This window comes from Ailuropoda melanoleuca, chromosome 7 (genome assembly GCF_002007445.2).
Source record: "Ailuropoda melanoleuca isolate Jingjing chromosome 7, ASM200744v2, whole genome shotgun sequence".
NCBI lineage: Eukaryota > Metazoa > Chordata > Mammalia > Carnivora > Ursidae > Ailuropoda > Ailuropoda melanoleuca.
The window spans coordinates 87,590,956-87,603,787 of record NC_048224.1 but is presented as its reverse complement, the minus strand read 5'-3'; the positions used below and the strand labels follow the sequence as shown (position 1 = coordinate 87,603,787).

Below are 12,832 nucleotides of genomic sequence, written 5' to 3'. Positions count from 1 at the left end.
GCTATGAGCCTGCTTCTTCCTCTCCCACTCCCCCTGCTTGTGTTCCCTCTCCTGCTGGCTGTCTCTATCTCTATCGAATAAATAAATAAAATCTTTAAAAAAAAAAAAAAAGAATCAAACACCTGGGAGTGATGCTGGCTCCTTCTGGGGGCATCATCAATCATCAGGGAAATCCAAATCAAAACCACAATGAGATGTCACCTCATACCTGTCAGAATGGCTAAAAGCAAAATACCAGAAAAAAGTGTTGGTGAGGATGTGAAGAAATGGAAGCCCTCATACCTTGTTGATGGGAATGCAAACTGGTATAGCCACTGTGGAAAACAGTATGGAGGTTCCAAAAAATTAAAAATAGAACTACCATATGATACAGTAATTCCACTATTGGATATTTACCCAAAGTATATGAAAACAGTAATTCAAAAGGATATATGCACCCCTATGTTTATTACAGCATTNTTTACAATAGCCAAATTATAGTAGCAGCCCAAGAGTCCATTGATAGATGAATGGATAAAGAAGTTGTATATATATACACACACACAATGGAATATTACTGAGCCTTAAAAAAGAATGAAATCTTGCCATTTGCAACAACATAGATGGATCTAGAGAGTATAATGCTAAGTGAAATAAGTCAGAGAAAGACAAATACCATATGATCTCATGCATATGTACAATTTAAAAAACAAAACAACAAACAACAAAAGAAAGAGACAAACCAAAAAAACAGACTCTGAAATACAGAGAACAAACTGGTGGTTGCCAAAGAGAAGGCAGCGGGGGTGGGCGGAGGCATGGGTAAAATAGGTGAAGGGAATTAAGAGTATACTTATTGTGATGAGCACTGAGTAATGTATAAAATTGACATATTGTATACCTGAAATGAATGTAACACTGTATATTAATCATACTTCAATTTTAAAAAAGGAAAAGAATCAAACACCTTATCTATAGGGAAAAAAATTTTTGAGTGACAGAGGATTTTTCAGCAGAAATCAGGGAAGCCAGAAAGAAGTAGCACAGCATTTTTCAACTGTGGAAAGAACCGACAACCCAGAATTCTGTATGCAGCAAAAATATCCTTCAGGAGTGAAGGGAAAATCAAGACCTTCTCAGATGTAAAAAAACTAAAAGATTTTGTCACTAGCAGACATATTCTAAAAGAATGAATTTAGAAGTTTTCTAAAGAGAAAGGAAAAGATAAAGGAAGGAATTTTAGAGCATCAGGAAGGAAGAATATGGTAGAGCAAAAATACAGGTAAATACAATAGACAAATGGAGAGGTCATACCTAACGGGTATGGAATTTGTTTTGAGGTGATGAAAATTTCTAAAATTAACTGAGGTAATGGTTACAAATTATGTGTGAATGTACCAAACATCATTGAATTATGCATTTCAAGTGGGTGAATTGTATCTCAATAAAGTTGTTTTTAAAAAATCAGAATAGTGGTAGCTTAAAAAAAGGGTCACAAAAGAATTTCCTAAGCTTCAATAGGCAAGTTTTATATCTTGATCTAGGTGATGATAACATAGGTAAAATAAATATCTTAGTCAAAATTAATCAAGCTAAACCTTTTAATTTGTGTACTTACTCTTATCCCTCAATAAAAAATATTAGAGTAAAAAATTAATAAGTAATCTCAAATTCCTTTCCAAAATGATTTATACAAATTTGCATTCATACATTCATTCAACAGTATATTAAAATTCAAGTGCTCCACATCTTATCAACTATAATATTGATAATCTGAGGGACTAAATATGGGACCCCTTTGTGGTTTTCAGTATCAATTTGTTAATTAGGTTAATCATTTTTCTCATTGTTTTTTGGATATTCATGTCTCAAAAAACAAGACTTTTCATATCATTTATTCAATGTTCTGCTGGCTTGTTTGACATCTTCTTATCTCTTAGTCACTTATATAAATTGCAAATGCCTTTCTCAAATGAGTTTTGTCTTCTCTATTGTTATGGTACATTTATTATTATTAATTTAGAAATTTATGATATTGTCAAAAGTAATATTTAATCATGCAGTTTGCGCATGTGTGTGTCTTTTAAAAGACACAAATGGGTAAGTTTATCTTGTATATTGTCTTTAATCTTCCTGGAAATGGTTATATGCATATGCTATACGATAGAAATACAATTTTATTTCTAAATTTGCTTTATTTTTCCATATGGCTAACCTATTTTGTTGGTACCATTTATGATGGATTTTATCTGTGAATACAATTTTTCAATTTCATTAATTATTTTATTTCTATTTTGATGCCACTGATAAGTGTCTTACTATTTATAATTTTATAATAAATCTTGATCTAGAAGGTAAAAAAATAACCATTTATTTAGATTACTAGAAAAATGTAAGATAAAGTAATGACATTTCTTAGATAAATGTTTTGTAAAGGTGAGGATTTTTACTTTCAAACTCCTCAGATGCTTTTTTATTGTGGCAAATTAGCCACAAGCAAATGTATCTTTTTAGTTTTCAAATTAATGCCTTAAGGGTGAAAATTATTTATTTTCCCTCAACAACATATTCCTTTCCATTTTTGTTCTCCATTCATTTAAACAATAATGACCATAGAAGCCTACTAGTGGTACCCCAAATTTAATCTTTCAATTTTGCATATCAGTTTTTAAAATTTGATTCTTAATAATTGAAAACATGAAGTCAGAGAGGTTTAGAATAATAATGACTTCCATTGTCTCTTACTCTATTTAAGAGTTTCTGATGTCTCTCTAGTAATGGTCATCCTTTTTAACTTGATAATCTCTGCTTTCTAGACATTAATTGAGAACCAAGGTGTTGGTGGAATGAGATCTATAATGATTCTCGGCCACATTTTAATAGGAATGAATGCTTGCTTTGTTTGAATACATTTCACATATTTAAGTTTCTGAATGAGGGAGTTATTGCTATTAATGATTTGAACTTTACTGCTCTTTATAGTTCTTTTTTGTTCTCTAGCTGTCTTAGAAATTAAGAGTAAATTATGGAAATTATAAATATGGTATAAGCTTATGAAATGATACCATAAAACACTGAAATCAGATAATTAAGACTTACCTCTATTTCTTTTCTTAATTTTTCATGTGTCTTTTCTTCTTCTTCGAGAAAACAAGTTTTTTCAGTGATAGATTCTTCTACAGTTATAATTTTATCCTTTAACATTGTAATGTCTTCCTGTATGTTTATAAAGTATAAAATACACAAGTCAAACAATGAATGGTCAATGTAAGTCCAACATTTTCTTTTTCTTTTTTTTCTTTAAGATTTTATTTATTTGAGAGAGAGAGAGAGACACAGCCAGCAAGAGAGGGAACACAGCAGGGGAAATGGGAGAGGAAAAAGAAGGCTCTCAGCAGAGCAGGGAGCCTGATGTGGGGCTTGATCCCAGGACCCTAGGATCATGCCCTGAGCTGAAGGCAGACGCTTAATGACTGAGCTACCCAGGCGCCCCTAAGTCCAACACTTCAGTATTTCTATAATTTAAATAAACTAGCCATCACATTTAATTTTGGTAAACAGGATTAGAATATTACTTTTATAGGTAAAAAGAATAAAGAACTGCTATTTAAACAAATAAACCTTTGATTTAGAAACTTAAAATTAAAACTAAATGCAAATAATATATTTTTAAAAAGTGGTAGTCATACTGGTCATTGCCCAGAAACAGTAACTTATAATACAGAAAATGTCAATTAAATTGAATTTAAATTAAAAAACAATAAAAAGAATAAAAACTTAAAATTAAAACTAAATGTAAGTAAGACTTAAGTGGTAGTTATAGTCGCAATTGCCCAGCAACAGTATAAAGGATACTTTTAAATTCTCTAGCAAGAAATGACAGATTTTTTAAGTTTATATCTCCCATTGTCTTCAAAAAATAGTACAAAAAATAGAAAAATTCTTAAGGTACAATTATTAATTGATATTGTTTGTACAATAGCATTAAGCATATGAAATTGATTTGGTCAGATCCAATAGCTTAAAAGCTAGGGCTTAACATTTTTTGTTAGTCACACTTTCTGAAACAAATGGATTAATTGTTCACTGCAATTTCATTTGACTATATATTTTTATTAATCCACAGGGGATTTGAGAACAACTCCCTTATGTATTTGTACATTTGGTGTAGTTGTTACATAACTCATGTACTTAAGTTTTTAAAAGTTGTGAAAACAGTTTCTGAATCTAGTTAAGACAGCTATGAGCATTTTAATAAGTTACTGATAAATGTATCACTTAATAAGTGTACTTGCAAAGAAGGAGTAATAGAAATAGTTTTGATAAGCGATATTTCAAACCTGTACTTGTTTTATATGATTTCTTTCTGGATTTTGGAGATTTTGCATAAGTTCTTCTTTCGTTGTTTTTAGTTTTTTAACAAGATCTCGTTTTTCATGAAGTGCAATCATGAATGACCATTTGCTTTCTACCTCCCCCAAACTATCTTTATGCTCTTTTATTTTTGCATAATATTCATTATATCTTATCATGTGTTCCTCAAAGTCTTCTTGGGCTGCTTCTATGTCAAATTTAAGTTTTACATTTTCTGTATGTAAGGATTTGATTTGAGTTTCCAGGTTCCCACACTGAAGTTTGGCATTCTCTATGGCAGCATCTTGCTGATAAATTTGCCTTTCTGTTTCTTTAGTTTCTGCAGAGACAGATGCTATTTGTTTTTCAAGCTCATGGAGTTCATTCTGTAAAATATTTCAATATTATTATTATTAATTCATGATATTCAACATAAGAAGAATGTTATTGTTTTGATCCATAAGTCTGTAGTAAAATTACAAAATAAAAATACATATTTATCAGATATAGAAAAATTGATATACAATAAAAGGAACCATTCAATAAGTAACAAAATTATTTTATAATGTTTGAGGGAGCCCAGAGTTATATATATTTCTTACTTTTTAATGTTCATCTAATTCAAAGTATTAAAATTTTATCATTTGTGTTAACATTTTATACATAAAAATTACTTTATAATCATTTAAATAATATATTTATGGACATCAGAAGTACTCACTGAAGAAAGATAATATGATAAAAATAATAAAGCCCTAGGCTAAAAATCAAAAGATCTGGATTCTAGGGCCCTTACTGCCATTTTACTAGTTGATATGATCATACATAGCAAACTTAATTGCCCTACCCAAATCTCACTTTCTTCATTTGTAAATGAGCATAAGGATGTCTGCCTTACCTCTCTGGGACAGTTTGCATTTCTCACCGGCATCTCCTTTCTAAAACCTACTTTTCTGAAGGGCTGATATCCAAGATCTATAAAGAACTTCTCAAACTTATCATTAGCCATCAGGGAAATACAAATCGAAACCACAATGAGATACCACCTTATACCAATTAGAATGGAAAAATTAACAAAACAGGAAACAAGAAATGTTGGCAAGGATGTGGAGAAAGCGGAACCCTCTTACACTGTTGGTGGGCATGCAGGCTGGTACAGCCACTCTGGAAAACAGTATGGAGTTTCCTCAAAAAGTTAAAAATAGAGCTACCCTATGGCCCAGCAATTGCACTACTAGGTATCTACGCCAAAGATAGAGATGTAGTGAAAAGAGGGGGCACATGCACCCCAATGTTCATAGCAACATTGTCCACAATACCCAAATTGTGGAAGGAGCTGAGATGCCCTTCAACAGATGAATGGATAAAGAAGATGTGGTACATATATACAATGGAATATTATTCAGCCATCAGGAAGGATGAATACCCACCATTTGCATTGACATGGATAGAACTGGAGGGGATTATGCTAAGTGAAGTAAGTCAAGCAGAGAAAGACAATTATCATATGGTTTCACTCATATGTGGAACATAAGCAATAGCACAGAGAACCATAGGGGAAGGGAGGGAAATCTGAAGGGGGAGATATGAGAGAGGGAGATGAAACATGAAAGACTATGGACACCGGGAAACAAACTGAGGGTTTCAGAGGGGAGAGGAGTGGAAGGAGGGGATAACAGGGTGGTGGNCAAAGATACAGATGTAGTGAGAAGAAAGGGCACATGCACCCCAATGTTGATAGCAGCAATGTCCACAATACCCAAATTGTGGAAGGAGCTGAGATGCCCTTCAACAGATGAATGGATAAAGAAGATGTGGTACATATATACAATGGAATATTATTCAGCCATCAGGAAGGATGAATACCCACCATTTGCATTGACATGGATAGAACTGGAGGGGATTATGCTAAGTGAAGTAAGTCAAGCAGAGAAAGACAATTATCATATGGTTTCACTCATATGTGGAACATAAGCAATAGCACAGAGAACCATAGGGGAAGGGAGGGAAATCTGAAGGGGGAGATATGAGAGAGGGAGATGAACCATGAAAGACTATGGACACCGGGAAACAAACTGAGGGTTTCAGAGGGGAGAGGAGTGGAAGGAGGGGATAACAGGGTGGTGGGATTAAGGAGGGCATGTGTTGTGATGTGCACTGGGTGTTATAAGTAACTAATCAATCATTGAACACTATAACAAAAACTAATGATGTACAATACAGTCGTTAACTGAACATAATAAAAAATAAAAAATTAACTAAATAAAAGAAAACCTTCTTTTCACACCACCATTCTTCTCTGGTTCTCCTCAAATATCTGAATATNCATTGAACACTATAACAAAAACTAATGATGTACAATACAGTCGTTAACTGAACATAATAAAAAATAAAAAATAAACTAACTAAATAAAAGAAAACCTACTTTTCACACCACCATTCTTCTCTGGTTCTCCTCAAATATCTGAATATTCCTTCTCAATCTCAATTGTTCCTTCAAACACAGGTCTTCTTCAGGGTGCAATCATCATAATTTCCTCTGCTCATTCTATGTATACTCCTTGGGTAATCTTATCCATACCTACGTCTTGAGCTACATATATGCTGATGATTCACAGAACATAGTGGCTGTTAAGTCCTACACCAAGGTGCCACTGGCCATCTCAAATTCATCATGTCCCCAGATCAGACTAATCCTACTCCCCTTCCCATCCTGTTCTTCCTTGCATTACTTATATATTGTCAGAACCACAAAACATCAGTGACATAAAATAAATATTTATCGTTCACATGAATGGGAACAGCTGGAGTTGCCTAGATGTTGACATTGGTTACATTTGCTCAAATGTCTGGGCTTGACTGGCTGTAAGATGATTTGGTTTGGCTGACTGGGGTATCTTGGCTTTGCTTCATATGTATCTTATCCTCTAGTGGGCTAGGCTAGGCATGTCCTCAAGATGATAGCAGATGCAAAAGAATGGAAGTTCAAGTATAGAAGAGCTTTTCCAGCTTCTATTTATAACATTTGTTAATATCCCAGCTACATGATGAAACTCACAGTTAAGGGATAGAAGTATGCCCACTCACTGTAATGATACATGGCAAGGGAGGAATTGGGACCAAAAATGCAAATTACCACGCCCCTAGTTTCCCAAACTAATGAACTAATGGTACTACTTTGGGAAGCAGCCTTAATTCCTTCCTTCTCTTTACTATTTATATCTCTTCACCAAATTTTATCCTCCCACCAAAATAGTGCTGCAGACCACCATCCATTTTTTTTTTTTTTCTATCTAGTATGGCCATTCTCTTTAAATAAATTTTTATATCTCTTCACCAAATTTTATCCTCCCACCAAAATAATGCTGCAGACTACCATCCATTCTTTTTTTTTTTTCTATCTAGTATGGCCATTCTCTTTAAATAAATTTATAATTTTCGGAAGGGGCAGTATATTAAAAAGACAGACCGAGTTATCCTTTTCCTGGCAGAGATGAGAGAGAAAAATACAACATGCTGATTAACATCAATTTTTATCTCCAGCTCTGAGATTTCAAATGCCCACATGACATTCCTCTTTGGATATCCAATAGATATCTAAACTATACATGTTCAGAAAAGAATAATGTATACACCCAATATGTTCCTCCCCTGGTCTTCTTGATTTCAATAAATTGCACCACTTTATACCTAATAGTCAAGACCTACAAGTCATTCTTGATTCTTCTCTTTACCTAATCCCCCCACAACTTACTTACTAGCAAAGCTTGATGGTTGGGCCTCCAAAATAAAATCCCAAATTCACTTCTGACCAATTTTTGTAGTGTGGCCTGCCTCTTGCCTGTTCTTCCTATTTCCATTCTTCCCCCTCTCCCACAACCATGTTCCACATATCAGATGGAAAAATCTTTCAAAAATATAAGTCATATCTTATTACTTCTCTGCTCAAGAACTTCTAGTGATTTCCTATTGCTGTAATAATAAAATTTCAAATTCCTTGATGTGGTTTATAAGGTCATATATCCTCTAGTCACTGTTTACTGTGCCATCCATCTCATGTTTTACTCTTCCCTCTTCCAGCCTCCTTTCTGTTTCTTAAATATGCCTAGTGACTTCTCATCTGAGGATATTTGTAATTGCTCTCTCAACCTTAGGACTTGTCTACCTCTAGTTATTACCCATTGGGGTCTTTGTCTTTCACAATTCAGCTTTGTTATTACTCTTCAAATAGTCTTCTCTGAGTTAAAATATTAATTAACTACCTATCCTCCTCGAGTTACACATTATTGTATTTCCTTTGTAACACATCAATTAATGGAATTACCTTTTTTGTTTATTTCTTTATTGCCTGCCTCCCCTGACTAGAAAGTAAGCCCCATGGGTGCAGTAACTTTGTCTTCTTTACCATTATCTTCTGTGTTTAAAATAGTACTTGGTACAATGAAGATGCTCCATAAATATTAAATGATTGAATGAATGATGCACAGGGACACATGCACTGCCAGCTAGATCAGGCTATTGACATTATTGATCAATATGGGGAAAGATGGTATTTCTACTGATTTGGTCATCATCTCTTCTCTCTCCTGGACTAATTTAATAGACTATTAATGTTTCTCCCCAGCTTTAGTCAATTCTTCCTTCAGTTAATTTCTAACCTTTCACTAGAATTTGTTGATGTTATTCTCCTCCTCCTCCTCTCTTTCTTCCTCATGCCCAAACCCTCCTTCTCTGTTTATCCCTCCTCTTTCTTCTTCTTCCTTCCCTCCCTCTTCTCCTCACCTTCTTCTCTCGTTTTTTTAAATAGATTTATTGAGGTAGAATTTACATAAACTACACTATTTAAACTTTACAACTGATGACTTTTGACTTATTTTTATGCTCATGAGACATCACAATAAAAATAAACATATCCATTACCCACAAGTTTCCTCCTGCTACTTTGCAATCCATCCTTCCCTCCCATCTCCCTATTCTCAGACAACCATTCATTTGCTGTCACTAAGTTTGCATTTTCAAGAATTTTACATAAATAGAATCTTGCCATATATATATTTTTTAGTCTCACTTCTTTAACTCAGCGTAATTACTTCTAGATACATCTATATTGCTGTATATATCAGTGGGTCTTCCTTTTTATTGCTGAGTAGCATTTTATTGTATGGATATACCACACTTTGTTCTGATGGATGGGTTATATGCAGTTTTCCAGTGAGCATACACTTTCATTTCTCTTGGATATATCTAGAAGTTGAATGGCTGAGTTATACAGTAAATATATTTTAATCTTTTAAGAAACTGTAAACTGTTCCCTAAGTGGTTGTACTTATATCTGTGAATAAAAACACAGTTTTACTTCCTCCTCTCAATATGGATGTTTTTTATTTATTTTTCTTTCATGGTTGCACTTGTTTGAACCACCAGTACCACAGAAAGAACAGAAGTGGTAAGACCACATATCCTTGCCTTTTCCTGATGTTAGGAGAGAAACATTATGTTTTTCACCATTAGGTATGAAGTTGGCTATAGTATTTATAAAGGGGTGTATATGCCCTTTTTTAGATTAAGAAAGTTCTACTCCCAATTTGCTCGCGTTTTTATCATGAATGGATGGATTATGAAAATTACTTTTATGCATCTATAATTCTCTTTCTAAAATATAAATGTAATCATTTGCTCTCTTGCTTAAAGCCTGTCAAAACCTTCCCATCACCTTTAGAATAATGTCCAGGTTTCTTATCATGATATGTCTCTCCCACCACTTCTCAAAAGATACCCTGTGCTGTACTGCCACCAAACTACATATACAGTTGACCCTCGAGCAACACAGCTTTGCACTGCATGGGTCCACTTATAGGCAGATTCTATCTATCTATCTATCTATCTATCTATCTATCTATCTATCTATCTATCCATCCACACACACACATATGTATATATATGTATACGTATATGTGTGTATATATATGTATATATATGTATACACACACACAGAGTATGGTATTGTAAATGTATTTTCTCTTCCTTGTGATTTTTTTTTTAAAGATNCTGCATGGGTCCACTTATAGGCAGATTCTATCTATCTATCTATCTATCTATCTATCTATCTATCTATCTATCCACACACACACATATGTATATATATATGTATACGTATATGTGTGTATATATATGTATATATATGTATACACACACACACAGAGTACGGTATTGTAAATGTATTTTCTCTTCCTTGTGATTTTTTTTTTAAGATTTTATTTATTTATTTGACAGAGATAGAGACAGCCAGCGAGAGAGGGAACACAGGAGGGGGAGTGGGAGAGGAAGAAGCAGGTTCATAGCGGAGGACTGATGTGGGGCTCGATCCCATAACTCCAGGATCATGCCCTGAGCCGAAGGCAGATGCTTAACCGCTGTGCCACCCAGGCGCCCCTCTTCCTTGTGATTTTTTAAAAAGACTTTATTTATTTATTTGAGAGAGAAAGTGAGCGAGCGAGAGAGAGAGAGAGAGAGAGAGAGAGAGAGTACAAGCCAGGGGGAAAGGCAGAGGAAGAAGCAGATTCCCTGCTGAGCAGGAAGCCCAATGCAACCTGCAATTCAGGGCTTGATCCCAGGACCCTGGGACCATGACCTGAGCCAAAAGCAGTTGTTTGACCGACTGAGCCACCCAGGCACCACTTGTGATTTTCTTAATGACATTTTTTTTCTCTAGTTGACTTTATTGTAAAAATACAGTATATAATACACATAACTTAAAAATATGTTTTAATTAACTGCTTATGTTATTGATAAGTCTTCTAGTCAATAGTAGCCTATTGTAGTTAAGTTTTGGGGGAGTCAAAAGTTATATGTGGATTTAACTGGGCCAGGGGTTAGCACTCCTAACCCCCATATTATGTAAGGGTCAACTGTAGTTTTATGAATGTATCAAATGCTATTTCAGGCCTCTGTGAATTTTCTCAGGATCTTATTGTCTGGAATACTCGCCCTCTAACCCTTAAACCTCTCTTAAATACCCAATATTCAAATGAACTCCAGCTGTCTTCTTTTAAACTCAACTGAAACATCACTTTGTGATCATTCCTTCTTCAGCGTTAAATCTGTGTTCATGCCTCTATTGTTGACATTACTACCTTGCATATAATTACTTATTTCTTTGTCTCCTTCTTCAATAGATGAGTGAGGACAATGTTTGGCAAAATGCTTAATAAAAAGTAGGCCCTTGATATAAGTGAATAACACCTGTGAAACTCATTGAAGACTGAGAAGTTTTACAGAAAATTTCTTTATAAAAAGCTAAGACATTCTTATTTTTATATTATATTCTCTTGCAAAAAATGTATTCTTTTCTAAAAGTGACTATGCAATGCAAATATTTATGAGATCCATATTACCATGAGAGTATAATTATTATCATCATATCTCTGCTGATGCATTAACACCTAAAACCAACATCAAAATCTAGCTCTATACAGTCCACCAGGGCCCCAGCAGGATACTTTACATACATTTACAAATATTCATTAATTTAATCCTCATGAAAACCTTGTAGGCAGGTCATGTTATTATCTTCATTTTACAAATACAAAAACAGAAGCACAGGGAAATTAAACCATGGAGCTAAAAGTAGAAAATCTTGTCTTTCAAACTAGGCAGCTGGGCTCTATAGCCTATTCTTCACTTTCATAATATATTTAATAATAACCTTTACAAAGTGCATAGTAAAGATACCATTTCCATTTTTCTTTAGCTATATTAACATAGTATAGTTATATCTAATTGTGCTGCATACAAAAAACAAGTATGGCTTCCAGACTCCCCAAAGTGGAATTACAAATATATTATGAAATATAAGGAACACAAAAATGTTTCTTGTCAACTTGAAATGTTCACTGACAACTAATAACTCAAAAGCCAAGGCTTTAAAAACACTGGCTTAAAAACTTAACATTTCTTCAATTTAGCATTTTAGGAAAAACTTCAAATAGAAGTGAGCTTAAAATAATTCTATGTGACACATTGGGTTTCATATGTACATACTACAGTTATAAGGACATTGCCGAATCCTTGTATATTGGGTGTGTGAAATGTTCCATGAAACTAGAATACTTGTATAGACTTCACTTTGGGATAACAGAATAATTAAAGAGTAAACATGAAAAACAGGAGTCTCAAATAGCCTGCCAAATTAAGTATCCTTAATAATATCCCTGTTAATAATTTAATATAGTTTTGAAGACAGTAATGACTCATTTAAGAGACTACATGAAGTAGATTACCTGCAAATGGAACAGAACTTTTTTGTTTTTTTCTATTTCTGATGTTTGTGATTGTTGTTGCTTTGCAACTTGCTCTACAGCATCAGTTAATGAAGACGTGCCTTGCTTAACCGGAGCTAGACAAAAGAATAAGGTACATAATAAAAATGTAAGTTACAGACCCTCTGAGAAAGTCATTGTTTCTTCATTCAAAGTCATGAAAAATGTGATGTTTCTTATAA

General features: G+C 33.8%; 1 protein-coding gene across 6 annotated transcripts in view; it reads right to left on the bottom strand.

The window, feature by feature from the left end:
* CCDC122 (coiled-coil domain containing 122) overlaps window positions 1-12,832 on the bottom strand; it is a 45,445-nt gene that overhangs the window by 23,511 nt on the left and 9,102 nt on the right. For 4 of the 6 annotated variants that reach the window (XM_034665215.1, XM_034665217.1, XM_019794920.2 and 1 more), the window contains exons 4-6: window positions 12,612-12,727; window positions 4,320-4,718; window positions 3,079-3,195 (exon numbers count right to left, since the gene is read on the bottom strand). In XM_034665215.1, coding sequence (XP_034521106.1) covers window positions 3,079-3,195; window positions 4,320-4,718; window positions 12,612-12,727 — 632 coding nt within the window. Of the gene's footprint in view, window positions 1-42; window positions 221-3,078; window positions 3,196-4,319; window positions 4,719-12,611; window positions 12,728-12,832 lie in introns of those variants that run through there. The other 2 variants (XM_034665219.1, XM_034665220.1) reach the window with 2 other exon arrangements.